Here is a 27147-nt window from a genome sequence, read left to right on the forward strand (position 1 = left end):
TAGCAGAGAATAATGTTGTAGAATCAGTAGGGCAGAGATCTTATTCAGGACACCTGTGAGGCACTTCCCTCTACTAACTGCCTAGGAAGAGTAAGCACTTAGTTTAAGAAACCTTCTTTATTAAGGAAATGTTAGATGTCAAAATAAAAATGAGGAATTTCCTTCCCATAATTCTTTCAATAATAATTTTAAAATAAAAAAATAAAACCTCTAACCTGTTGGAGCCAGAAGTATTAAATACACATTAGCAATATTGCATCTTCTAATAACAGTGATTTAAAGTCTTCTTGTAGCTGAAGGTTAGAAATACCAAGGTTCAACAACCATCTTGCAAAATTCTTTACCCAGCTGCAGCACTTAAAACCTCTGTGCTTACAGAATGGTAATTTTATATGTCACAAATTACATTCCACAAACATTTGTCCACCTTGATTCATGAACATACTGGGGCAGGAGAGCATGAAATAAAATCCTTTCAGAGCTAGCCTTCCTAAAATTTGGCAGTACTCTTCCACAGGGCAGAGGAGTATACCTATTACTCAAGTGTTCGTGACTTGCATGTTGGAATGAGCTGCTTTATCATGTAGATAGAAATGCTTCTGTGGGCAAAGGAGATTAAATATCTTTCTGAATTGTGCTTGAACTGTGCTCCTCTAATAAGGCGGGGTTCACTGAATCATTCACCAGAAATCAGAATACTTTCCAGAGCATTCTCTCAACTCTTTTTTTTTTTTTTTATCCCCAGCAACAAAAGGGAAGACACACAAATACCCTTGCTGCACACTGGTAGACTTATAAAGCCTCTCTGCAGGGACACATAATAGTTTATGTAGCTTTGGGAGAAGAAAAGGGAAAAAACAAAATTAAAATACTGGAAAATAAGATTGCCTAGGCCTTGCCAGAAAACTGACTAAATAAAAGTGTTGAAAAACAAAACATAACCCTTTTAGAACTAGCAAATAGGATTGCTTTTGATGGCCAAGTGACTGAATACTTTATTCACAGGGTGCAATAACAAACTGAATTATTACAATGAATGCAGGATGGTCCTGCAATCATATATAGGAGAGAAGCCAGCCGTGAAGGAATTTCCTACTTAGCATGTTAACCAATGGAGCAGTCCTTTAAAGATGTATGTTCCCATCATTGTTAATTACCACAGTTTAAAATGTTTCTTAACTTCTGAGCCTTATTATTAACCTGGTTAATTTTCTAGCCAACATATGCAAAAATGTCAATTTTCCAGACCTCTGAAGAAATAAGGATGCATATTACAGTCACAGCTGTGTGGTGGCAAAAATTACCCTGATCTGAATTATTTCTTAATTGCTAATGTGAAAGATATGTCTCAGAAATAAAGAGTGGCTTTACAGGAGTAGCTGAGTTCAAAACCCTGGCCAGCCATCACATCTCAGCTTGGCAGAAAAGGTTCACAGGAGATGGGGCACATTCCCCAGGCATGCCATAACCCAGAGGAACTCAGAGCTCCTGATACAGGCAGAGAGGTGTTTGCTTTTGCAGTTGAAATGTTTGTATAAAATTAGGCTAAATTATTAGTAAAATAATACCCAGAGATCAATGGAGTTCGATAATTGCTTGGTCAATATTTGCATTTGAAGGCATGTCAAGTGTTGAAAGTTTGCCTGGTATTCTTAGTATCAATAATTAAAATGCTTTACTATTAGACCAAAAGAAAATTTAGTATTCTCTTGTGATGGATTTCTTTTTCAGTAAAACATGGCTTATCAAAGCAAAAATGGGTCACAGGTGGATCCATTCCTTCAAAACTGGATCTTTGAAGAAAGACTTTTTCTCCTTGATAGTGCACAGGAAAGAAAATTTTTTTGTCATTACTTTAAAGAAAAGGAAAATCTAACACATCAGATGTATCAACAATGAAATTTCATCTACACTGTATGAATTCTTGCAAGTATTATTGTTAACTCTGCTCCAAGTTTTTACTTAACTGCATGTAAATGAAAATTGCTTTCTGGACAAAGCAAGCAATCCAGGAAAGTTGGTTTTGGTTGTTGTTGTTGTTTCAAAAACGTAAGGAAAGGGAATGTGAAAAAAAATCCCAGTAAACTTTTAAAGTGGAATATCTTCCACTCCATGGCAAATTTATCTCAGAACCTCAGAGACATTTTTCAGTAGAATAAAGATTTATGCAAATTCAAAATACTTCTATTATTTACAAGTAGATAATGCTGAACTCTTTCTCCTCAAAACCTTTCCTAAGCAAAATCAGGGTTTCAGCCTGCATTAAAAACACCTCTGTAGAGAATAGTTGTTCTAAAAAATAGATCAAAATCCTGATGCTGCCTCTATCTTGTTCTATCATGGCAGTGCTTATTTTGCCATTTTTTTCAGACAGTATTATGTAAGCAACAAGCTACAGACAGTTACTGTATGTTGCCCCAGACTAACTCAGTTATGGTGATGCCAGCTTTAGGTATGTAGTGCAAAATGTAGACAGGAGTTTACAGGTTTTTAGATAGAACTTACCTGAATAAACAAAATTATTATGACAGGTATAATTCAAATATGTGTTAGCATTTTTAGAAAAGTACACAAAGTTGGAAATAAAATTTACTTCTTAAAGGCTTGTAATGCCCTGATCTGTTCAGCAGGTTTAGGGAAGGCTGGTTGGATCTATTCTGGGCAGTGCACAGGAGAAACATCAAAATTCTCAGGAGGTTCAAAACAACTTCTCCATGCAAAATCTGGAACATTTCAATAGAATAGGGCCCTCCCCTAAGTGAACTTCTGCTAATTCCAGCACCAAAGCCTTAGACCTGTGTTTTGCACAGAGCCAGGATGTTCCCAGCAGCCCCGTGCAGACGGTCCCGTCACAGTCCAGGCCAGCAGCTCTTGTTCCTCCCATCTCCTGCAAGGCTGTCATGTTGTCTCAATGAAAACAGAAATACAGGCTTCTACACTGTTTGCTGGGTCAACATGAGGAGTTTTCCACTTATTTGCATAATTGCTTTATAGATCCGGAGACTCCACGGCCAGGATATGGAATCTCAACGAGAACAGCAACAGCGGCTCCACTCAGCTGGTTTTGAGGCACTGCATAAGAGAAGGAGGACATGATGTCCCCAGCAATAAGGATGTGACTTCATTGGACTGGAATGTGAGCTAACTTCTAAGACTCTGCATGGTTTTTAACTGTCTAAATTTAATTCCAAGGCAATTACAGTTGCTGCTCCATATCTTTCATATCTGAGGTGACCAGAAGCTCTGTCCTAACCTATTGACCTCTTGTTTCAAATACTCATAGTAGGCTGAACTTTCTCCTACATGCTGTAATTTTCCAGGACTGTTGCCATCTTCGAGCTTAACAATGATATATCTCTATTTTAGGAGCATGGGTAAAAATAAACTTAGTTAGCTTTAAGAACCAAGATTAAACAAACAATCTATGTAATACTGAAGCCTCATTAATAATGTATTTGCATCTCATAGATACTTTATTTTGGCATGTAAGGAGATAAAAGCACCAGTGAAGCTTTTTCTGAGGTTGGACTCCAGATTCTCTCATTTGAATTATGCTGTGCACAGCAAAATCTGTTCACATTATTTTCTTTGTCTTGGTAGGAGCATGTGTAGTTATTCTGTCCTTACCTTCTGGATGAAACTGTCTTGTCTGATTCCTTTTTTACTTTCATCCTGCAAAACCTCCTATCTTAGATAATGTGCTCATGCACAAAGAATACTGAAGTGAGCAGAGAGGACAGGTATTGTTGAGAATCCCCAGTCTCTGGGCAGTGCCTTTGGACAGCTCTAATTGTTACCAAAAAAACTTACAGGATCCTGCAGAAAACTTAATTACTTCAAGCTAATTTTCATTCTGCCTGTTTTGCTGATACTAGTACAGACAGAGTGATCACATTAGTCTTGTTTTCATAGGAAAACAGATTAATTAAGTACCAGAAGGGATTTTCAGCAGTTATGTAGAGTCTCAGTTGCTGGCCAGAGATCAAGTTTCAATTAATCTTTACTGCAGTGTTGTCCTTCAGGTGAGCTAGGTGCTTCACAGAGTAAAAGATAAGGCCACTGCACAAGTCACCTTTCCCCTGTGTATTTTATATTTGCACAGTGGAAGAAGTTGGTGAATAGTACAGAAAGCAGAGGTGGGTCAAGGAAGCAAATGAAATTCAAGCTTATGTTCATTACTTGTTTCCTGTGGATATTAAAGTGAAGAAATATATTTGTGAAAAAAATTGCTTCTAGGAGTAAGAAAAGAGAAATTGTAAGAGGAAAATATGCAATGACTGCAGAACAGTTAGGAGAAAATTTGTCCAAAACCCTCTAATGTTTCCTGTAGCAGTTCCTTACCTTCCAGACTTCGTTGGTACTTCCCTTGCATTGTACTAGTACTTGAGGTAGGGAAATGTTCCTAATTCAAATACTTCAAGTGCTTCCAAGTTACTTTGAATTTCCCAAAGAATGTGAATTACCAGCAAAAAATTTATATAAACTGTATATCTAATTTCCTGAGCTTTTCTTTTTTCTCTTTTTGCCCTTTATCACCTTTCTTTTTATCACTGGTCCAGAGAAGTGTACATCACAGTGAGCTTCACTTAGCTTATGATATTTTCCCCCCTACATTATTATATATTTGAGTTAAATTTACAAGTGCTCTGAGTCAGTGTTTTTGGAGGATTGGAGTGGACATATGTTTTAAAGGATTATTTAATGCTTTTTTCTAATTTTCTATTCATCAAGCTAGAAATGCCATCTGCCTTTATAGTTTATTTAGAACCACAATATTAATCATATTTCCCTGTGAAATCTTCACACTGGTGGTATTGAATTAGTTCTTCTCTGGTTTGTGTGACTTACATGACATAAAGGTTATAGGAAAGGTTATTTCTGGAGGTCATATTCAGATCATGCCCTTTGATACCATGGGTAGGATTCATCTCCTGTAGGTTTAACCTTCTAAACTCACCCTAAGTCAGCAGAAACAGAGACACATGACTTCATATTGAACTTGGCATAATCTAAAGCAAACAAGTTCATGAGTTACACTTCAGAGTTGTGGTGACACGATGCTGTTAGTAATGGAGGGCACTCCTGAACTAACTCCCAACTTCTGCATGTCTGGAGATAAATGGGATGAATCTCACTCTTAATCCAGGTTCTGAAATGTTGAAAAACTAAATACCCTGCTTCAACAGTGTCACCAGATGGCAAAGTTCTGTTTTAATTATTCTGGCCCAATCACACCAGCTTCACTGGCATATCCTGTGAAGGGTTCCTTCCAGAATACATGTGATCTCCTGATCAGATTCATGGGCTTTTTTCCTCCTGATTGGGACCCATGAATCTGTTTCTTCATCATGGTACTGTGCCCATGAGCACATGTGGGTCTGTGTTTAGACAAGAAGAGAGCAATTCCTTGGTGGTGAATAACATTTGAGGTGTTCACCCTGAGTGTATGTGGCTTAGGGCCTTCTTTCAAGTAGAGGTGCCTGAATTTCACTGAACTGGGATTTAGTCTGGGTTTAGGTCATCTGTTGATGTTTGGTAGGTCCTTTATGTCTAAGAAGTAGTAGCTGTTTGTTAAGTGGAAGAAGCCCACAGAACTTGTTCTATCTTGTATTGTTTTCTAATCTTTTTGATTAAATGTCTCATATCTGATGGTATAGGCTAGTATTTCACTGTATGTTAGAGGATTTTATTTCCTCTGTGCTGTCTGAAGTAATAACATTTAGTTCAAATCATAGCATCATCTGTCCCAATGAGTGGACTCAAAATCATAAATCACAATTAGCAAACCTTTAAAAAGAAAGAAGAAGGTTGGTTTAAACAGACTTTATCTCATAGCCAACTTTGCCATTTTTTATATATTCCAACAGAGTGATGGAACACTATTGGCTACAGGCTCATATGATGGTTTTGCAAGAATATGGACAGAAGATGGTAAGTCAAACATTTATTGTTCTTTAAGCATCAAACAGCAGTGAGCTGTAATTTGACCAATTTGTAAAGAAATTGTAATAATAACCTGTTCTTTATTCCAGGTAACCTTGCAAGCACCTTAGGTCAACATAAAGGTCCAATATTTGCCCTGAAATGGAACAAAAAGGGGAATTATATTTTAAGTGCTGGTGTTGATAAAGTGAGTTTTAAAAATACATTATTGTAACATATAAGTATGTTGATGAGTGAGCTTGTGCTGCTGAATTCCTTAAGATTAGTTTCTTCTTCTCCAGGCACCCTGGAGAGTTTACATTTCTTTAATATATTTTAGTGCATGTTGATTACATTTTTGAGGCTGCATGAATGTATACTATTTTCATAGAAAATGTTTAACTTTTTAAAATGTGTAAAATTGCATCTGGAGTGTGTCTCTGTTACAGAAGGAACAGCTTCCAGTACTTATAGTTTTATCAGCTATTTACAGGAAGAAAGGGATCTTAAACATACCCCACCTTTTTGCTCATCTAATTGTTGAAACACTTATTTGAATAAAATATATATGGCTTCCTCTAGAAATATGCAAAAAAATATGGTTCTGAACTGAAAATCACGCAAAACACAGTAGGTACAGCTAAGTGCACATTAGAGATTAAAATGAACAGCTGACTGATGATCCATTAAAACTGAAACTGGAAAGTACACAGCATTCATCTTGCATAAGTTTCAGTGTCTAAAAATTAGATGCATATGTCATCCTTGGCTTCCTGTACAAAATTCTTAGAGAAAAATGGCACTTCCAAGGGAGAGGCTGCATGGTCTGTGTTCCAGTGAGATGCACTGACAGTGCTTCTCTCCAGCAGCTGGCAGAGGGGAGTCCAGCTGAGATTTGTACTTTGTAAGCTCAGTGAATCCCTATATTTCCGTAACCTTGTGAAAATGGAAGCTTTAATATTGGCTTATATTCAGCTAATCTCCCAACTGTAATTCCATTACTCTGGCAAACTTACATTCTCAATAAAAGCAGCATTTCTTTAGGTGATCCATTATCAGCAAGATGATGCATCCCTAATTTATTTTCTGGAAGAATATACTCCAAATAAATTAATAATTCTCTCAGGAGGTGGTATTGAGCTCTACAGGGGACACACTCACGTGTGCTGTGGGTATGGATTAAACCTGTAGTAAGCCAATTACACCTGACTCTGTCCCACCTCAGTGGCAAGAAGTGCTGTGTACTCTGCTGATAGAAAAACATTTCACTTATTGCCTTGTTACAAATGGGGTTCAGCATCATTTTGAAGTAGAATTCAGCTGGCATCTTTTGAAAAGGGAAAAAGTGTTCTTTAAAGATCATAACTGGAACTTTTTTCCAATATGCTTATTGAAAATGGATAGTGTTGTCTTCTAGATTATTCAGAGAGAGTATGCCTGTTCTTCATAGTTATATTGCTTCTTTTGTAGGCATGATACTTCTTTATCTACACTTAGATTATTATTCTGTAATACCTAGAATTAATTTCTGGTTTTCCCACTGTTAAGCACGCAAGGCTCTCTGTAGTCAATAATTTTATCAGTTCATCATTTAGAATTGCTACTTAGTGAGGGTTATTTGGGTTTTTTTCTCTGAGCTGAACAACCACTAATCTTTTTTTTTTTCTACCCTTTCTTTGGATGCAGACAACAATAATTTGGGATGCTCACACAGGAGAAGCTAAACAGCAATTTCCTTTCCATTCAGGTACTTTTCATGTAACTCTTGTTTAGGAAAATGAAATGCAGTTTTCAATTCTGTCAATGTACTTTATCCATATCTGCCACAGGAAAGTTTCAATCAAGTTTTTTTATGCTTTAACTATCGTGAATATCATGGCTTGTTGGTTTATTCTCATTTCACAAAGACACAGTTCTGTGAGAATCAGCTTTGAAAGCTGATTTTAGGAGAGGATTTGTACACCAGCCATGTCTACCTACCTGAGCAATCCTGTTGTTATCTATGTGCTTGAATAATACCAGGTGGGGATTCATGAAGAGAATTTTCAGTGGAGGTGTCTGGGATCTTTTCAATTCTCTCTGCTCCTGTTTCAGTGAAGCTGATTTGAGGCAGAAGCAGGAAGATCTCTCATGCACCTTGCATTCACCACTGCACTCACAAAAGTCCTCAGAATTTATTAGCTCTTAATTTTAACTTGAATTTCTTCAATATTTGCTTTCTCTGATTATTGGAAATCAGTTGCCAGCCTTGAGTTTCAAAACCTTGTTGCACAAAAATGCTATTAGGATGGTTACTTATAGAACTGTTTTAAGAAGACAGGAGATGTCACAGATACTAAATAATCTTGAATAACAGACAGTCATTGACAAAATCTGAAATTCATCTGAGACCAGACATGTAAGATGATGGCTGAATTCATGATCCAAAGTGGCTACATTTGCATAGTGAAGAATTTTAAGGGGTATAGTAAAACTGAGTTTAAAACCATGAGAACATTCTGGATTCTGATGTTAGGGGTGTTCACCTTCCTAGTTCACTGTAACTAATCCATTTTTAAATACAACAAGCTTTCACAATGGTGTTTAAAAACACATTTCAATACTAATTTTAAAACATTATATTGAACATGCTTTTCGACTCAAACTGTTCTTATTCTCACATTTACACTGATGTGAATAATATGCAGTAGCAATCTAAATGGTTATTCAGCAGTAGACAAAAAGTATGTCCATGGGCACAGCAAATCCATACTCTGCATTTTTGTCACTCATCTCTCATTTATTAATGCAGCTGTTGGTTTAGAGGAGTTGGTGTCTGCTGACAGATTTTCTCACTGTGGCATTTATTTATCTACCATAACAGCAAACTGTGCACATAGAGTGATTTAGTTAATGAGATATTAATCCTCTGATCCCTAACTAGTAATCTAAGTAGTTGTGGATTCAGAGCTTGGTTGCCCCTTCAGAATCATGTTCACTGACACATAAGCTGTTTTAGCAGTGATGTGCATCAAGGACAAATCACCCCATCCCCTTCTTAGCAAGTTGATAACTCAGCTGTATCTACCAATGCAATATGTCCTTGTGCATGAAAAGATTTTTTAAAAAATTCTTACTGCACATGCTGTATATCTTTGGAACATGAGACACAACTGAAATGTAGACATGGAGAAGCTAATATTTTTAATTTTTTTTCACTCTTTCTTATATGTTTTCATAAGGATGTAAAGCAATTATTGAGAAAATGCTGTTGAGGAAATTTTTGATTGGAGAAAGCATGTATCCTACAAAACCTTCTTAAAATCAGCCAGACTCTCTATTCACTTTGTTCTCACAAGTCTAAAGCCACAAACCTCACCTTGTCCTCTTTGCATCACCAGGACAAACTAACAGCAAATTCCTTTCCATATCTGGAATCTGAAAACCTTGTCTACACTAGGATTAAAGGTGGATTTTAACAATTAAAAGTCTAGTCTAGGCAGGATACACCTCCTTTAACATATACTTCTTTGAAGTCTGGAGGTAGTTGACCTGAAAAAACATAAGGTTTTTATACTGTCTGTTTCTTTGTACCAACTGGTTTAGTCTACACCACATGGACAAAACTGTCATCCTAAAATATGTAAGGAAAAGTTCCTTTGTCTGGGTGTTGAAGGCCTCCATGTTATTGTTGTTCCCATGTAATTTTTGAGGCTTTTGTTCAAAATACGTAACTATGCAGATAAGTAGCTTCTAGGGTTTCATTATTTTTTGCAAAACTATGAATCATCATAGGGCATTTGATCAAAATATGTATTCACAAAACTTATTTCTTTAAAAAGGAGCTAAATAATCCAATTTTGACATTTCCTGATAGATACAGACTGATGTCTGTGCTTGCAGGAGCAAGCTGTTAAATTGACACCAAAAGAGGTATTTGTGTGGCCCAGTTTTAACCATCTGTGTGAGGTGACAGGACAAGGGGTGAAAGGATTCAAACTGAAAGACAGAAGGTTTAGATTAGATATCAGGAAGAAATTCTGTACTGTGAGGGTGGTGAGGCACTGGATCAGGCTGCCCAGAGAAGCCCAGGTTGGATGGAGCTCTGATGATCTGGTCTAATAAAAGGTGTCCCTGTCCTCAGCAGGGGGCTGGAATTGGGTGTTCTTTAGGGTCCCTTCCAACCTAACCCATTCTATAATTCTGTGATATCAGTGCTCTGAATCACACTTAAATTTGTTCTGAAAAAGGCTAAAATGCCAGATAATTATTGTAACACTTCCATTTTTGGTTTGTATTTTAGCTGCATTTTTTAAGGATTTTTTTGCTGCTTTTAGTATGATATATTATGATATTCTAATTGTTTCTATGCAATTGGCTGGTATCCTGCGGTTTTGGAAATACTTTGGCAATTTGATTATTTGCGTCAGGAACCATGTTTGTTTGATTTTTTCAAACTTTTTAATGTAGTTACATATCCAGTAAAGATATGACTGAGTACACCAATAAATGAATCAGTATTAATTATCAGCACTTTATGATTCAATTATGCTGCAATGCAAATCCATAGCTTTAGGTACCAATAGCTCTCTGAAAATTAGTTTTTGACTCGTACATCTCCTACTAGATATTAGCCCTGAAGGCATATTGCTATTAATGATGATTTTTTTTTTTTGCTTTGAAATAGTAATACAAAGCTTGTAGCATAAAAAGAAAGGCAAACAGGCAGTTAAAGAAAGATCTTTGATTGTTTCCTAATCCTCATTCATGTTCATTGGAAAACTCAAAAGTAGTCTGCTTTCCTCACACATTTTTCCTTTATATTTCTGCAAGGTAGTAATTCCTTATCTGTCATAGAGAATTATTGAGCTTTTTCATTAATACTGAAAAAAGCTCTTTCTATGAAACAGCGTCAGCCCTTCATTCTCATTTAGGGAGCTACCTGATGACTCAGATGGTGATAGGGATCTATTTTGTTTTGTAGTTCATAAAAATTATAATAGGAAAAACATATTTAAATGTAACATAGGAAAAACATATTTAAATGTAACAGGCTTATCTTTTCACCTCTATATTACCAAAGTATCTTTCTAAACATGTTTGAGTAGGGAATTTCTTGGTTTCGTTTTAAGGATGAATTTGCATTGTATCTTTGCCAGGAAGAGATCCAACTTTGTTTCCTATATGCTGGTTTCATTCTAGCACACTTGCTTCTCATAAGAGTGTGCTGAGAATGAAGATTTCTCTATTTTAGCAAGTCTTATGTCATCCTCTGGAGGGCAGCTAAACTCTATCCTGAGGGAAAAAGCCTGAGCAGCAATCATAGAAACACAAGCAAGCTGTTCGTCAGGAGCTTCCTCCTGCTCCTGCTTGCACTCTGCACTGACATGCTGGGAGAGTTGTTTGGGGATTTGTTCCCATTCTTTTTGCAAAGTGTGTGTGTGTGTGTGTATGTGTTGCACACATGCACATGCTCACGTGTTCTCTGTGCACAGAGTTTTCTTAGTTCAGTACTCGTTAATGCCAAACCCTCTACAGAAACCCTTCCTCTCATTTCAGATGAGGCTGATTAATGTACCTGCCTAAAACCAGTCCCCAAGCAAATCAAACTGAATTTTAGTGTTATTAATCCATGTGCCTGCACAGAATGATAGGTTTGTATCAAAGGGTGCACAAAGCTCTAGTGCAAAGGGACACAGCCACCTGCTCCTCCACCTTCCCATGTGTTGTGTCTGGCATTCACAGGAACATGCTTGTCTAACCCAGATGGAATTCTCCACACTTTTTCTGGGTTAGTTTTCTTTCAGTTTCTTCACTGAACTGGGTTACAGAGGGATGAATGCTAGACATAAGCCATGATATGCATAGCTGGGAGCAGAGAGGGTGGAGGGTGTGTTTTGCCCCCTCTCATGTAACTTGACACAAAAGATTCTCATAAGTAGTTGCTGTGCAAAGTATCCAGATTATCCATGGGAATAGAAAAGATACTCTGTGTCCTTCAGACAGTCCCTGTCAGCCCTGTAACTGGCTGCAGGTGACAGACCAAGAACTAGCCTGTAGTCCGTTTCATTCAGACAGGTGATGGGAGGAAAATGATTTGGGATAGCTGCTTCTTTATGTGATCCCTGATATTCCTTCTGTTGTTTGTATTCACAGCTCCTGCTCTGGATGTAGACTGGCAGAACAACACTACTTTTGCCTCCTGCAGTACTGACATGTGCATCCATGTGTGCAGACTTGGCTGTGATCGTCCCGTTAAAACCTTTCAAGGACACACAGTAAGTTTAAGGAGTCCAAAATGTTGGTGGTAAAGTCACAGCAAATGTTACAATGATGGCAGATGATGGGTGTGCACACTATGTTCTAGCAGCAAAGGTGTTAAACCCCATTGTTTCCCTAGAAGTATATTTATTCCTTGGGAATGAGGGATTCACTGCCTGTGAGAAGGGATAAAATGTTCTAAATCACTACAGGAGGCAACACCTCTGGCTTAAACAGTGAGAGTGTTTCTGGGTAGCATGAGCTGCAGACTAAAGGCACATTGATAAATAAGATTCTGTTTTCCACTGGCTTAATGTCCTTTACTAAATGACAGCTTATGAACAAGGAGAGAACAGTTTACCTCCAGCCATTGTTCAGTTTTAGAATCAATTTAATCTAATAAGATATATTAAAGATTTCCCCACTCTTTCCTTGGTGGAATTTAATGGATGTCAAAGGTTACTTTTTCTAGGTTCCATTTGTGAGAAAAACTGTGATCATTCACTGACCCATAATTCAGATGTTAGCTTCCAGAACTATGCATTTGGAGACATTTATCTTAGTCTGTGGTTAAACTGATATTTTGTGACAGGTTGTACATTCCTAACAATAGACTGGTGCTTTTTATTATTATATGAACTGCCCTGCTTTGTACGTGATCCAGATTTTCACTTCAAATATATCTATATTTGTTTTTAATTATTACTGAAACTTGTAAAATGTATAAAGAAAAATTTAAATATATTCCAGGATTGTTTTCACTGAGACCCTGGGCCAATTTATATATTTAAGAAATAGTCTTTCCCTTTTTATAAAACACTTTTTTTCTTTTTACTTGTAGCTGTGAAAGAGCATGGGAAACTTACTCATTACCAAGGGGATACACTAGGCTTAGTTAATTACAAAGTGCTAGAAAGACTGAGAGAAAGCATCCTAAACTGTTTAATATTCCAGCATGGAATTAATTTACACATAAACCTCTCTTTAGAGAGATCAGCACTGTTGTAGAGCTACAATATGAAGAATTGTCAAGTCCATAAAACAAAACACCCCACCAGTATCATTATTTTCTTTTGAAAATTTGTATCACCAAGTCTACAAAACATTAATGAAAGAAATGTCCCAGTTTTAAAAAGAAGGTAATGCTGCATCATCAATCTGTCTGGGTTTATTTAAATCCTAGGAAATAATAAAAGGGTAGGAGTAACTTTGAGCCAGAACACACATCAGAAGATTGCTTGTGTGTATTGTTCACAAGCACAGGATGGTTCCACTCCAAAATGCCACCTAAATACATAGCATGTTGGGCACGCAGCAGTGCTTTTGTTCACCCCTAAAAGCACCAGCACTGTAATTTGTGGGTGAACTTGTTCCATGCATAAACCTTGAGTGCCCTCTGCTGAGTGCCCAGTACAATGCAGTAACTGGAATATTTGCTTAATAATCTCACTCTTGATTTCAGAACGAGGTGAATGCAATCAAATGGGACCCATCTGGCATGCTACTAGCATCTTGCTCTGATGACATGACATTGAAGGTAAAACAATTTCCATTCCTGTTTTTCAAGAAGTGAGGACAAAAAACTATGTCTCTTTTTCAGTCTTCTCCAGAATGATGATAGTGTATCACTTCAAACTCTGCATGAACAGTAGTTTTCAATGTTGTCCCATATTTCTTGAAGCAAATCTGAGAGATTGAAGACAGAGAAGCAAACACTGGGGAAATTGAGGCATCCTATCCAAATAAGTGTTACATGACTGATATGCCATTGTCACAAAAAAGCCATAGTTTAAGTATAGATAATGTAAAGCTTGAGCAGCTCAAAACCCTTTCTCATTTTTCTTTTCCAGCCACATCAAATGAAGGCTGTCTGTGTAGGAGTAGCTATATGATGTTATAGCAAAGTCCTCCTGCTGGACTGATGATTTATGCTGGTTCCTTGAAGAAAGCAAATACCCCAGGAAGGATTTGGTTTTGTGGCTAGAATTGTACCAGCAATAGTTTCCTTGCAGTATGGTTGAGTTAATTAAGACTCAGATCTCTTTGCACTGCTGATTGACACAGGTGAAGCTTAGGACCTGAAACTGAGACAGCAGCAGAATTTGCAGATGAGAGCTAAGAGAATCTCAGCATTGTGAATATTTCCTGTTCATAGGTGGACTGACTTCTGCTCTGTCTTTGCCACATACCCAGTGAGGTTTTCATCACTTTGGATTCCAGATGTGTTATTGCAGGCTAGTGACAGAGCTGGAGATTTGCAGAAAACAGGGGTAAAAGGCAGCAGCTTGCCTGTCATGCTGCCACAAAGCACTACTGCATAACTGTTCTTGCTCTGCTTAAACATCCTGACCCAGTGGTGGCACATCTTTTTGGTGCCCAGTTGCATGCTGTGTTTTAAAAACCACTATGGTTCAGTGTTGTTGTTACCAGTTCAAGTTCCTGACCACTGAATTTGGCACAAGAGCCAGTGCTTTGCTATCTCTGGCCTCACCTGGGTATAAAAACCTTCATTGATGGAGACAGAGACAGCAAATGCTCCAAATGAAGGCATTATTCTTCTTCCTTTTCCTTTGTAAATCACTCCTCTCCAACTTTTTTCTTCTCTGTTTTTGGAATTCACAAGCTTTTCCTATAACTTCTTGGAACATGCTGCCTGTCAGCCGTAGAACATGTCTGAGTTTGTGTAGCATTTCCAAAAGCAGTCTCAGGTACACTGATGGGAATTCAGCATAAGAACACATCATTCTCTTGGTCAGACTACAACAACTGAGCTAAGTCATTACTACATTTTCAGTATCTCTCTGAAACTGACTGACTAAATTTGAGCTATTTTCCCTGCTGTGAATTCCTTCATCTTACTTTCTCAGTTAGCTGACAAAAAGAGGTACTAAATTACCTGTCATCTCTACACTGAAGTATTTGACCATGTAACACTACAGAAACAGCTGATTGTCTTCCATCTTCTATACTGTTAAAAACAGGGGAGAGACAAATAGAGTTCAGGAGGAAAAGGAAAATTTTACTAGCATAAGAGAAAATTGCTGTGTTCTAAGCAGTTGCTGCAATTTTCTTCTTGTCCTTTAAAATGACTGCTGTTGCAATGTATGAATAAAATTCTGGTTAAACTTCTTCAAATAGATAAACTTCTGTGTGAAAATAGTTACAGCCTTTTGGAACTACAGCAACTCTTTAGTTCTTATCTATTGAATAAATACTATTAAATGTGTAACTCTTCTCCCTACTGGAATTATTTTAATGTATGTGCCAAATTGCTGCATTAATAAATTATATTAATGTGTATTCAGGTGAATTGAGATCTCAAATAAACAAATGTAAGAATAGCATAGAACTGAAATAATTCAGCTGAGAAGAGATTAATAATGTTGCCATTTTCCTCCATTATTCCTCTGATTTAGATATGGAGTATGAAGCAAGATACTTGTGTACACGATCTTCAGGCTCACAGCAAAGAGATTTACACTATCAAATGGAGCCCTACAGGACCAGGCACCAGCAACCCAAACTCCAACATCATGTTAGCAAGGTAAAAAATACCTCTCTTTCTAGCCTGCCAAGAAGGATCATCTTTCTGACATGTAACCCCACTGTCACTTTGCCATCAGTCTTCCTGCAGACAATTCCACTATAAAGTATCTGTGTATGTAAGTCAGGAGGATGGATACAAAGGGAAAGGATTCGTATTTGAAAAAAGAAAGGGAACAAAGAAAGAAAATTGAGTCATGTGGTATTTAACGTTTCAGCTGCCTTGATAAAATGGTTGTAAATTTGGCATTGCACTTTCACATCCAGCATTGCGTTGCTGGGAGTGAAAATCTTGCGGCAGGTGCTCTCAGGATTCAGGCAGCTGGAATGGTTTGTAACTGGAGTCATGCAACTCACCTGGGCAGTTGGAGAAAATTTTTGTAGCTTTAGCTAATAGAGAAAAGCTTGGATAGTCTTTGAAGTTCCACTTGAAAATCTGTGCAAAATTCTTCTTTGAGCTTAGAAGATACATTTACTGTATGTATCTTCTGTATGTAGAAGATACATTTACAATGCCAATTGATGGTAGTACAGTGGGTTTATCAGATCAGCTCATGGCGTGTGCAGTGTGGGGAGAAGCTGTATCAAAACTAGTTTATTTTACTCCTTAGTCTGGGAATGGACATGGAAGAACCTCACTTTTCTGGAGTTATTCTTTTAATATTATTTTTAATGCAAATGATTTCCTTTGCCTTTCTCCAAGCCCACAGTTTGGGATTGAAATGGAATGTAGCAAAAATATCACTGAAACAAAGTGAAAAGAGCCACAGTTCTAGAGAAGTATAAAATGCTAATTCATTAAACAGGTTGAATCTATTAGGAGTAAGATCTCTCTGGGCCATTTAGCCCATTAATGACAAGATATATTTGACCTTCCTGAATAACAGGAGGTAGAATCTCAAAAGTGGGGAGCTTGGCCTTGTTAGGGCTATATAGAGCACACCCACATATGCCCTAAGGGTCCTCATACAAGAATTCAGTTCTACAGCTGTAGTTCTTAAGATAAAAATCATACAGGCTGTGGTACATTTCAGCTTTTCTGTTTGAAACATTATGTCTTGCTTAGCCAAAGGAAAAAAAACCCTGTGGTATTTTCTTTTAACACCTACAGTCTCACAGTACAAGTTGATTAGCACCCAGATGATTACATTCTCATGTTTGAATGCTTCTTGCAGTGCTTCGTTTGATTCCACGGTTCGGCTGTGGGACGTTGACCGAGGCGTCTGCATCCACACGTTAACAAAGCATCAAGAGCCTGTCTACAGTGTAGCTTTTAGTCCTGATGGAAAATATCTAGCCAGTGGATCCTTTGACAAATGTGTCCATATATGGAATACTCAGGTACTGTTTTGCCTCGTGTTAAGCACATCTGGTTTAGGTGACACGTTAATAGCAAAAGCTTAAATGGAAAATGTGTGTACCTAGGTCATGCATGACCTGCCTGCCAGGGTGAACCTGCTGGTATTGGCTGGCACAAATCCATGGCAGCTGAGTCACTCAGGTGCAGTGAGGTGACTGCCCAGAGCAGTTGTGCTTTGTATGCTAAAACAGGTAGCATGCATGAAAATAGGTATGTTGCTTTGAGTCATCAGCTTTGTGAAGCAAAGGTGTTGATTAGAAATAAGGGATACTTTTATTTAGCTACAAACTGAGCTCTGCTGTGAATCTAATGCTCCTTGCTTAGATGTTGTGAAGAGGGGCTATGGATACAAAAATGTACAGGCAGGGGACTGGTGATATTCCGGAGAAAAGTGGGATGTCATAGTTCCACAGATGTAATTCTGGATACTGGTACCTCACAACCTGAATTATCAGCAAACTTCCCAGGCCTTTACTATTACAGAGTTGACAAAAACAGATGTCTTGAGTCCTACTGTTTCTGGAGGAGCCTGTTGCTCTTCATTGCAAGGACCACTTTCCTGACTGTTTCCTAACAAGTTTCCATCACAATATGGAGGTGGCCGTAGCTGGGTGATCTGAATAGCTCCCCCTTTTAACACAGTGTCACATGACAGAGAAAAAGCAGGGGAACTTCTGTATCCAATGTCTGCATGATGTTTTGCTTTGTAGAGTGGAACTCTAGTCCATAGCTACAGAGGCACTGGGGGCATCTTTGAAGTCTGCTGGAATGCTAGAGGAGACAAAGTGGGAGCAAGCGCATCAGACGGATCGGTAAGGTTCATCAACAGCGCAAAAACTGGGGGGAGATTTCTTTTCTGGGAGCATGAACAAAAAGCAGGGTGCTGTATTTGCCTCCTGGGGACAGAGCTGAAGATAGAGGCAGCTCAAGACACAATAAGTTGCTCTGTGTGGTGTATTAAAAATGCTCCTGCTTTGAAAGGTTTTGAATGCTAGGAGGTGGTGTTCCTGTTGGAAATGAAGAATGCTTGTGGAATAGGTGAATACTCCTGAAGATGCCAATGACTTCTAAATATGTATTTGACAAAAACAACAGTAGTGTTGCTTCTATCATTATCTGTCAGCTTTAATGAAGAGCAGATCACAGCAGTCAACTCTGTAACAAACAGTTACCCTGGAGCTTTCAGAGTTTGATTCCACAGAAGAATATTCCTATTCCTTTGAATAGGAATAGATAAAGGAGGAAATTTTCAGCATGATACCCAAAGATTTTGTCACGTGGTAAAAGAGAAATATTGCCGTGGGTACTGATTATTCCTTACTATTTTTTTGCTGTTAATGTTACTTCTAAAAAAATTCAATTGCAGCATGATCAGCTTGTGCAGGACACACCTGGCTGGCTGGCATAACTACTTCAGAGAGTATTTTTCATCTGATTTTAACAAAGGGAACAGCTATGACATGATTCAGTTCTTTAAGCTTAGTTGTGCCATCTCAGACAGTGCCATGCCTGGCTCCCAACAGCTGCTCCAAATGGGCACCTGTCCACTGTCATGCTTGCCAAGCCTGCATCTGTTCTGGATATATTTCAGAAGTGGAAGTGGACATGATATTTAGGGAACTGAACAGATCCCATAATCTTACACCAAAATGTTTGTTTGTAAACCAGCGAAAGCCTAGCTAAGTGTTAAATGTGTGGGTTTCACTTGGGCTCTCTGCTATGTCAGTTTGTCCCTTTACTTGTGTGCTGATTTGAGGCTGGGGAGTGTAACATCCAGCTGGCTGGTCCACCTGTGTACAGGGCGCATGACTGGGATTTCCACATCACCTTCACAAATGCTCTTAACACAGGCTCTTCTCTCCACAGGTTTGTGTTCTAGACCTGCGGAAGTAAAAGTGAAATGTTTTAGAAGAAATTTCAAATGGACCAGCAGTGAATGTGTGGGGAGAAGCACTCTTCAAAACTATTCTTAACAGCTCCAGAACTGTACAAACTTGAACAAAGTTAGAGTGTACCGTGAAACCGATTCTCCCTGGCCACAGGTGACTTGTATTTTGTCCGTAACCTTCATCAAGGAGTAAAATCGCAGTCACTTCAGAGGGGGAGGGAATGGTTTCCACCTGGAACATTCAGCCTTGGAAGCATGAAGCCACCAGCTAGGCATTGCACTGTTTGGTTTGCATCTGAGAACTTGCTCTGATGGCTGGGGAAAAAAAAAAAAAAAAAAGCTGTGCCAAAAAAATTAATAAAAAGGAAAAAAAAGAAAAAGAAAAGAAAAATGCTGTGATAAACCAAAAGGGAAAAAAATCCTCCTCCATGCGGTGTTGTATTTTTTCCTTCCAATTTGGACACTACAGTTGCTCTCCCAAAGGACGTTCAAAGACCAGTTTGTACTGATGAAATGCTCAACTTTGTAATCACAACACTTTCTATTTTCTAGACTACTTTTTTTGTTCAGTGGTTTTTCTATCAGCTGGAATATTGCAGCCTGGAGGATTCCAGGCTTAGGATGAAACTTTTGTTTTCCTTTTATTTCTCCCTTCCACTCCCAGCTTTTCCTTCCTTTTTTTCTCCTCTTTCTTTTTGCCCCCTTTTTTTTTTTTTTCTTCTCCCTGTATGCCCATAGTAGATGCAGCCAGGTGGACATGACAATGAAAATTTTTGACAGACTGCTTCTCCTCTCCTCTATAACTTCCTTTTCCTTTCTTTCTCTCCATTTAAAAGAAAAAAAAATCCTCCATGCTTCAGATCTTAGCGTCTCAAGGGCACTTTCAGCAAATTGTGTAATAAGTGCTTTATATAAGAATGCAGTGCTGGGGAAGATTTTTACAGGAGAAAGATGACTTTTAACAGAAAGAACCCAGTGTATTTTTGGAAAAAAAATATTTTTTATGTTAAACAGTTTTAAAAGCCTAAATGGCCACAAAATGTAGACCAGTTGTGTAATTCAAGCAAAAAGAATGACACAGAGTCCAGGGAACATGAAAGGCGCAGTATCCTTTTTCTCTCCTCTCTCAGAAAGTGCTGTAAGAAAAAATGGTGTTTGATACAAGAAATACCAGTCCTTGACTAAAGTCCTTTTCCAGCAGCCAGCCATTTGCATAGTCTCATTCCATTTTTTATGGCTGTTTGATGATGTAAACTTACTCAAAGAGATTCAGAAGCCTGAGACTATAACATTCATTTTCTCTAGTCTGTATTTCTGATTGTTTTCAGTAACCAGGAGAAAATGCTTGTGTATCTTCTTTCCTCTAGAGATAGTTCAGATTTTGACAGAATATGGGTTTTGCTGCCTGTGGCCTTGCTGAGCAGTGCTGTCTTCCACTGTTCATTATTCCAGTCAGTCAGTGGGGTTTTGCCACTGACTTAATGAGACCAGGTGGACTGAAATACATTGACTGCATCTGTCACTGCTGAAGAATGGACTCTCACCAAGCTCCTGTCCATCCATGGACCACACACACCCAAAGGCTCTGTCATTGCAATGGGTGATGTTGCTGTCACCACATGTGTGCTGCATCCTGCAGGGAAAGCTCTGGGTCTGCACTTGCAGGGTTGCTGTCTGCCCAGACTGGTCTGGCCTCAAGGGTGTCCTCAGTGTGGTGCACTGGAGCAATGAATTCATTAACTTATGACATCCTATGTAAGTTCCATCTCAGCATGTAAACCTCAATGTGGTGCTCTGGAGCAATGAATTCATTAGCTTATGACATCCTATGTAAGTTCCATCTCAGCATGTAAACCTCAATGTGGTGCTCTGGAGCAATGAATTCATTAGCTTATGACATCCTATGTAAGTTCCATCTCAACGTGTAAACCACTGGAAAGTTGTGGGGTGAAATGATCAGAACAACAATGGAGAGTTCCAAAGCACCACGAATCCAATCGACTGTGGACAAGATTTCCTTACTGCAGCCGTGACACCTGCACAGATGCCAGCTGAAGACTGCACTGCTCTAATTGAGGAAATGACAAATGCAAAGAAGGACACATAGGCAGAGTTTACTGAAAGGGCTGTAAACTATAAGGCATCCTTGGGTGGTGTCAGGCATGGCTTAGATCCTCAGAACTGGCTGAGTCATGCAGGTGTCTTCTCTACAGCCTAGGCTAGGATCTGTAGGAGAGAGTAGACAGGCCACAAACCTCTTAACAAATGTAGAACTTTGTGGCCCAGAGTCTCTGTAACACAGCATCATCCCCTTGGTTTGACCACAGCTGCTGGAGGTGTGATTTGATCTGAGCAAACCCAGAGCCCTCGGGCTGAACTGGTGGTGTGAGACCTGCTGAGATCCATCAGCCTGGAATCTGAACACCATCTGTTCTATGGAGTTTTCTTCTCTGTATGCTTGCATCTGTAGGGGATCTTAGTCCTTCTAGTGGAACTAGATGCTGCCAGCTTCAGCTGCATTTCCTAAAGATACACCTTGGGAAAGGAGAAAAGAATAGAAAGAAGTAACTGCTGAAAAGAATGGAAAGAAGTAACTGCTGAAAGTATTAGTTGAAAACAGTTATGTGGAATTATGGTTACTAGTGATAGTTAAGGTTGTTTGTAATTTATCTCAAATAATTGGATGCCAGGCAGTATCAAGGATTATTTTTGGTGTTAAATGCTTTTATATGCTGGTTTTAGTTTTTTGCACCAAGAGCATGGCTGTAGATCACCATGTGGCAGTTTTGCACTCTTTCCTAATAACCACATGTACCTGCTAATTTAAAGTCACTCCTTTTTTTGAAAAAAAGAGGATTGCTCAAAGAGTCTTGAACTTGAATACAAGGGCACAGTGTGGTTTTGTGACGCGTTGTTGGGACAATGATCTGACTGCAGTCATTGCGTGTAAACGGTTAAATTCCTGCGCTGCTTTTGGGGCAGTTCTGAGAATAACAAGCAGAAGTTGCTGGTCTGTGGGAGGGCAGCACTGATGGGGCTCTGACCTTGCCTCTGTCCCTTGAGTGACACCTGAATAGGCCAGACCTCAGGGTTTGAAGAGGTTCATTTGCTCAGTGCTCCATGGCTGGCTGGCTCCACAGCCCATGCTTCACAGTTGTTCCCAGGATAGCTACTGTAGAAAACAGGGCAGTGTCTGTGACACCTGTTCCTTTCTTAACATTTTTTTAATTTGTCAGAACACCACTTTGCTTGCCTACATGGAGGTAAGGAGCCAAGAGAAACAAAATTTGAGTATCAATTGTTTTGCAAAGCTCATGTGTGAGAGAGGCTGCTGCTCCAGAAAGTTTTCTAGATGGACCATCAGAGTTAAAAGCAGTGTATGTGAAGAGCTAAGAAAATTCACTTTTCTAACCTTCCACAAAATCCTGAAGACTGGAAAGATGCTGTAGTAGCATCTTTAGTAGCTAGTTTTCAACTGAAATGAGAGCTGTTAAGGAAGGCAGGAGGTGGAGTTGCAAAGGTTAATCTTAACCTAAGGACATGGTTCCTTCAGGACACCAACAGTGGGGGCAGAGAGCTTTTCCAGGCAGCAGTTCCAGGTGGGAGTCTCAGCCCAGCCTGCAGCACTGAGCTCCTGGGAGCTCTCCCTCCCTCCCCTCCAGCAGCAGCACATTCCCAAGCTGGCAGAGCCTCTCTGAGACTCCCCTGCAGCAGAGCTGCACAAAGCAACAGCCCAGGGCACTTGCTAAGATTTCTTCCTAGAATTTTGTTTAGAGTTCTTTGTAACAGAAGAGAAATGGAAAACCTAAGTGACCAAACAGGATTGTGAAACCATCCAGAGACTTGCTGGATTTTTATTATTGCTGGCTGTCTGGAACTGGCCCGGGAGTGAAAAAAAAACCCAGTTTCTGAAAAACCACTATATTCTGTGGGTTAGAAGGATACTGAATCTTTTATGTAGAAAACACTGGGTCCCTTATGGGGCAATAAAGGGCCTGACTTACAGGGTTATACACACATTAACCCCATGCTACATCTTAGAAATTTCCTTTTAATTTGTTAAAAAAAAAAAGAAAAAAATAGCTAATTTTAGAGCCAAGTGAAGTGCACTTTGTCAAATGTAAGGGTCTGCTTTGTTTTTGGGTTTCTTTTTCTTTTTCCCTTTTTAATTTTTCCTCCTTTTTTTTCCTCTTAACTGCCTTTTTAAAAGATGTGGTTCTTTGTCAATTGCAGAAATGTTCTTTCAGCCACTCACTGAAATTCTGAATTCTGGCTTCTGCAGTTTTTATTGTCTGTGTCAGACTTGCAGCCAGACTTGGTTCTCATTTAAGCATTTCCCAGGTTCTATTGAAACAACATCAACCCTTATTTTGTTTCTCCCCCACCCACACTTTCTTCAAATTCACTTTGTGTATTGTAGCTCATTTGTTTTAAGGAGAGAATCAACAGATCATATTCAGTGTCTTGAATAAATTGCTATATTTTGATATTAGAGAATTCTGTGCGTGTTGTTCCTTATTCTTTTCTGGCTGTTTTGCATCCTGCACATAAGAGCTGGGGTTAAGTGACTGAAATTGTGATGTGGTGTCCCTGGCCTGTGGATGTTTAAAAACCTTGACCATGGGTTCATAGGATTTTGTAGTACACAGGGCATGGACACTTTAGCCTCTATTTTTCTTTACTTTAATACAGATTACCACAAACACCACAACTCACCAACTCACCATTAGCAAGTACACCTATAATAAAGAAAGCAAATATATATATATATATATATATATATATATATATATATATATATATATATATTACTATTACAGAGTAGTATCTGCGGCATTGATATAGCAACAATCAGTGATACAGCAGCAATAAATTTATAGCAACAATCAAATATAGCAGCACCCAATAGTAGTAGCAATTAAGTGTGCGTATATATATATGTATATATATATATATATATATATATATATATATATATATAAATTACAGGTTACAACTAAGTTGTTACTGCTGAAACTTGGCATTAATACAACAGCAGATAAACTTAGGATAAGTTAATCACATGTACAGATTGGACACCAAGCTGTAGATCTCAGAAGGGGCATCCCAGAGGTGGGAGGATGAAAGAGGCCAGCCCCAGCCTTGGGCTGAGTGAGGGAGCAGTAGAACAGGCAGGGTCTCCCTTCAGGCACAATCCATGTCACAGAGTTTGGAGTCAGCAAGGCTTCCCCAATGATGGTCCAAGGTCTTGCAGACCTGTGTAGGAAAGGGACAAGGATGTGCAGTGCAGGAAGAGAAAGAGAAGCTGATTTGGATAGAAAATCATCTCTGTCATGGACACATAAGAGGGTTCAGGACACCACCACTTTGAGCAGTCAATGGATGTAGTTAATTTCTGTTTTTCACCTGGGACACCTGACAGATTATGATTTCAGTTCTGTTTTGGAACTTCTCCTGCTCTTGCAGTTGAAACAGTGGAAGTTACCAATACATTCTTTCTCAGGATGTTATCCCCTTTTTCCAGACTATTTTTCAGCTTTTCAGGTGATGTTACTTGGACTTGCACTTTCTGAGGGTATCTCAGGATGTCTCTGGTACCCAGCTGCATTTCAGAGATGCTGGCTGCACTTCTCAAGAACTTCTGGTGCCCAGGCTCACATCTCCCAGGCTGGCTGGTCATTTCTCTCCCAGCATTTTGGCAGACTTCTCCTGTTGAGTACTTTTTCCTTCTGAATCAGGTCACCTTTGTAGCTGTTCCCATCACATGTTTACTGTTTGATTTTATTTCCTCCAATGCTGTATTTATTGGAAATTTATACAGCTGGTAAGGAACCAATTTGAGTAAAATTGGGTTGTTGAAGTACTTTTTAAAGTTTCCTTCAAATAAGTTTCCTGAAAAGGACATTTCTCCATATAAAATAAATTGAACTTGAGTTCTGATCAAGGTAAATCGTTAATTTTTCTTTACCCAGGCTAAAATTCAACGTTGCTTAAGCAGTTGGAAGTTTTTGAAGAACTTCACATGAGTGGAATATTCTGAAGTTGTCACAGTCATCCTCTGTGTCAGGAGCTCCCATGGGCTCCTTTCTCTGCTTAGGGCTTAAGGCACTGACCTGAAAGGATGCAAGGGGAGGGAATTGCTCAGCATTAACAAGCTGAGTGTTGTGTAGATTTTGGTTGGGTTTTATTCCACCAAATGGTTTCCATGGTACCTGGGGGGATTCAGCATGAAATGGGGTTCTGGCTTTGTGACCATGTAAGAGGCTGAACCATTGACCTGAGCTAAGGCTGATTGTCCAAAGCCTTCAAAAGGAATTAGTGCTCAGAGCAAAACCAGTCCTGTGTGTCACATCATCCACTTCTGAGGTGTTTAAGGACCCAGAGCATTAAGTTAGGATTGATATATAACATTTGGAAAGACAAAGGGGCTAGAAAAGCTGGTGTGCTGGTGATGAGCTCCTCAACACATAATGTGTTCAAAAACAAGAGAATGCAATGCACTTTCATGACATTTGTGTCAGTTCATGTTCTGACTCAGCACTTACATCTTCATAACAGCTTCTCAAAATAAAAAGTATGAGAGCCAAGGAGACAGCTACAGTGGGGCTGGAGCTTCGGGGGTAGTGCTATATAAAGTTCTCACTTTACCTGCTTCTTAAATAAATGCTATGTCATGGTCCTATTTTTAGTCATGTTATTTTCCAGGAATGTTTTCAGACAATGTATGAGTGTCAAGCTAAAACTGTAGTTTAGTTTTCCTGCCTTTATCCTCTCTATATATATTTACTTTGCCTGAATTATGTGAGAACTAACAGTGGAAGCATTGAGCAGTCCTAAACATTTGCTTCTCACTTCTGTCAGTGTGCAGTACAATTAAGGGCACTTTTAGAGCTATTCTGCAAGATGTAATATTGAAGCATCTCACACAACTCCTTTCCCTGCCATCATTCTGTGTATCATTTCCAGCCAAGGGTGAGATCAGCACAGACCATTAAGAGCACATGCAATTTCATATTTGAAGCTCTGTGGTATAAAAAATAATTTTTAAAGCTTTGAAGTCTTTTAAGTGAAGAAATTACTCACTTGGCAAGGAATTTATCATCATTGCTGACTCCTTTCCCAATAGGAAGGAAGATCTTTTGTTTCCTTAGAGATAGGTTTTTTTCCACTTCCTTTTGAATATAGTCAAAAAACCAAAAGAATACAAAACCTAATAGTTGCAGGAAAGCAGCTATATCCTCTTTCATGGCTGCAAGGTCTAACATCATTTACCTTCAAAGAAGAAGCCTTGACTTCACCATGTGATTCATTAGTCATGATTTCAATACAAGAGATCAAAAAAAAAGATTCTGCTCATCACTTTGCTATCCTTTCCATTAAATACTCGGACAAAGTTGACATCCTTGTCCTTCACTAGAGTAATTCATCACAGTCAAATGCACAACAGACAAAAATGGATTTGGCTGCAAAGCACTGCCATTTTGCAGTTCCAAATCTGAGAATTACCTCTCTAGGCTTGTGAGAATCTGTAGTGTCAAGTGAGCATCACATCCCTACATGTTGTGTTACAGATCCTGAAAAAATTCTGAATATTTTCTTGAAGGGAAATACAGAAATGCCAGACCCTTAGGAGGGCATTTGAGGCATCCTGCAATCCTTACAGTCATGGTGTCCTGCCAGCTGGACTGGAAAAGTGGCTGAGTGCCTGCGGAGAGCTCTGTCAGTGAGGGCACTGTGGGGAGATGACTGAGGTAAAAAGGAAACAGTGCAGAAATTACAGGGAAAATGCAGCTGCTGCTCCCTGGAATGAGCATGGTGAGCACATCTGACCTCCCACACACAACACAGTCTAAGGGAGACTAAACAGAGCATGGAGCAGAGACCACAGCCAGGGTTTGTGCAGACCTGTGCAGAGAAGGGAACTCAGTGGTACTTCCTAGCTGAAAAGCTGCTTAGCACCTGAAAAACAAGGGAGAAAAAGGAAGCCCTTGAATTAACAACCATGAGAAAATCCCTCTCCTTGGACTGACACATGCCCATCCCAAGGTTATCTCAGGTACTCTGCTGACATTCCCACCCCCAAGGTCCCACACCCTCAGTGAGTGAGGTGTGTGGCTCAAGTCACTCCGTCTCCACCTAAATATAAAGAAATAGTATAAAAGTAAGTTAAGAATGGGAAGAAGTCAGGGAAGTC

At 39.0% G+C, this 27147-nt stretch overlaps 1 protein-coding gene across 3 annotated transcripts in view; it reads left to right on the top strand.

Annotated features, from left to right (window-relative positions):
- Positions 1–23440, top strand: part of TBL1X (transducin beta like 1 X-linked) — a 191410-nt gene extending 167970 nt beyond the window's left edge. For all 3 annotated transcript variants that reach the window (XM_058825109.1, XM_058825108.1, XM_058825110.1), the window contains 10 exons: positions 2995–3136; positions 5868–5931; positions 6033–6130; positions 7609–7669; positions 12058–12179; positions 13625–13699; positions 15579–15706; positions 16881–17046; positions 17776–17877; positions 18932–23440. In XM_058825109.1, coding sequence (XP_058681092.1) covers positions 2995–3136; positions 5868–5931; positions 6033–6130; positions 7609–7669; positions 12058–12179; positions 13625–13699; positions 15579–15706; positions 16881–17046; positions 17776–17877; positions 18932–18958 — 985 coding nt within the window. In that variant the 3' untranslated portion in view covers positions 18959–23440. The remainder of the gene's footprint in view (positions 1–2994; positions 3137–5867; positions 5932–6032; positions 6131–7608; positions 7670–12057; positions 12180–13624; positions 13700–15578; positions 15707–16880; positions 17047–17775; positions 17878–18931) is intronic.
- The last annotated feature ends 3707 nt before the right edge of the window (positions 23441–27147 follow it).

This window comes from Ammospiza caudacuta, chromosome 2 (assembly GCF_027887145.1).
Source record: "Ammospiza caudacuta isolate bAmmCau1 chromosome 2, bAmmCau1.pri, whole genome shotgun sequence".
NCBI classification, from domain to species: domain Eukaryota; kingdom Metazoa; phylum Chordata; class Aves; order Passeriformes; family Passerellidae; genus Ammospiza; species Ammospiza caudacuta.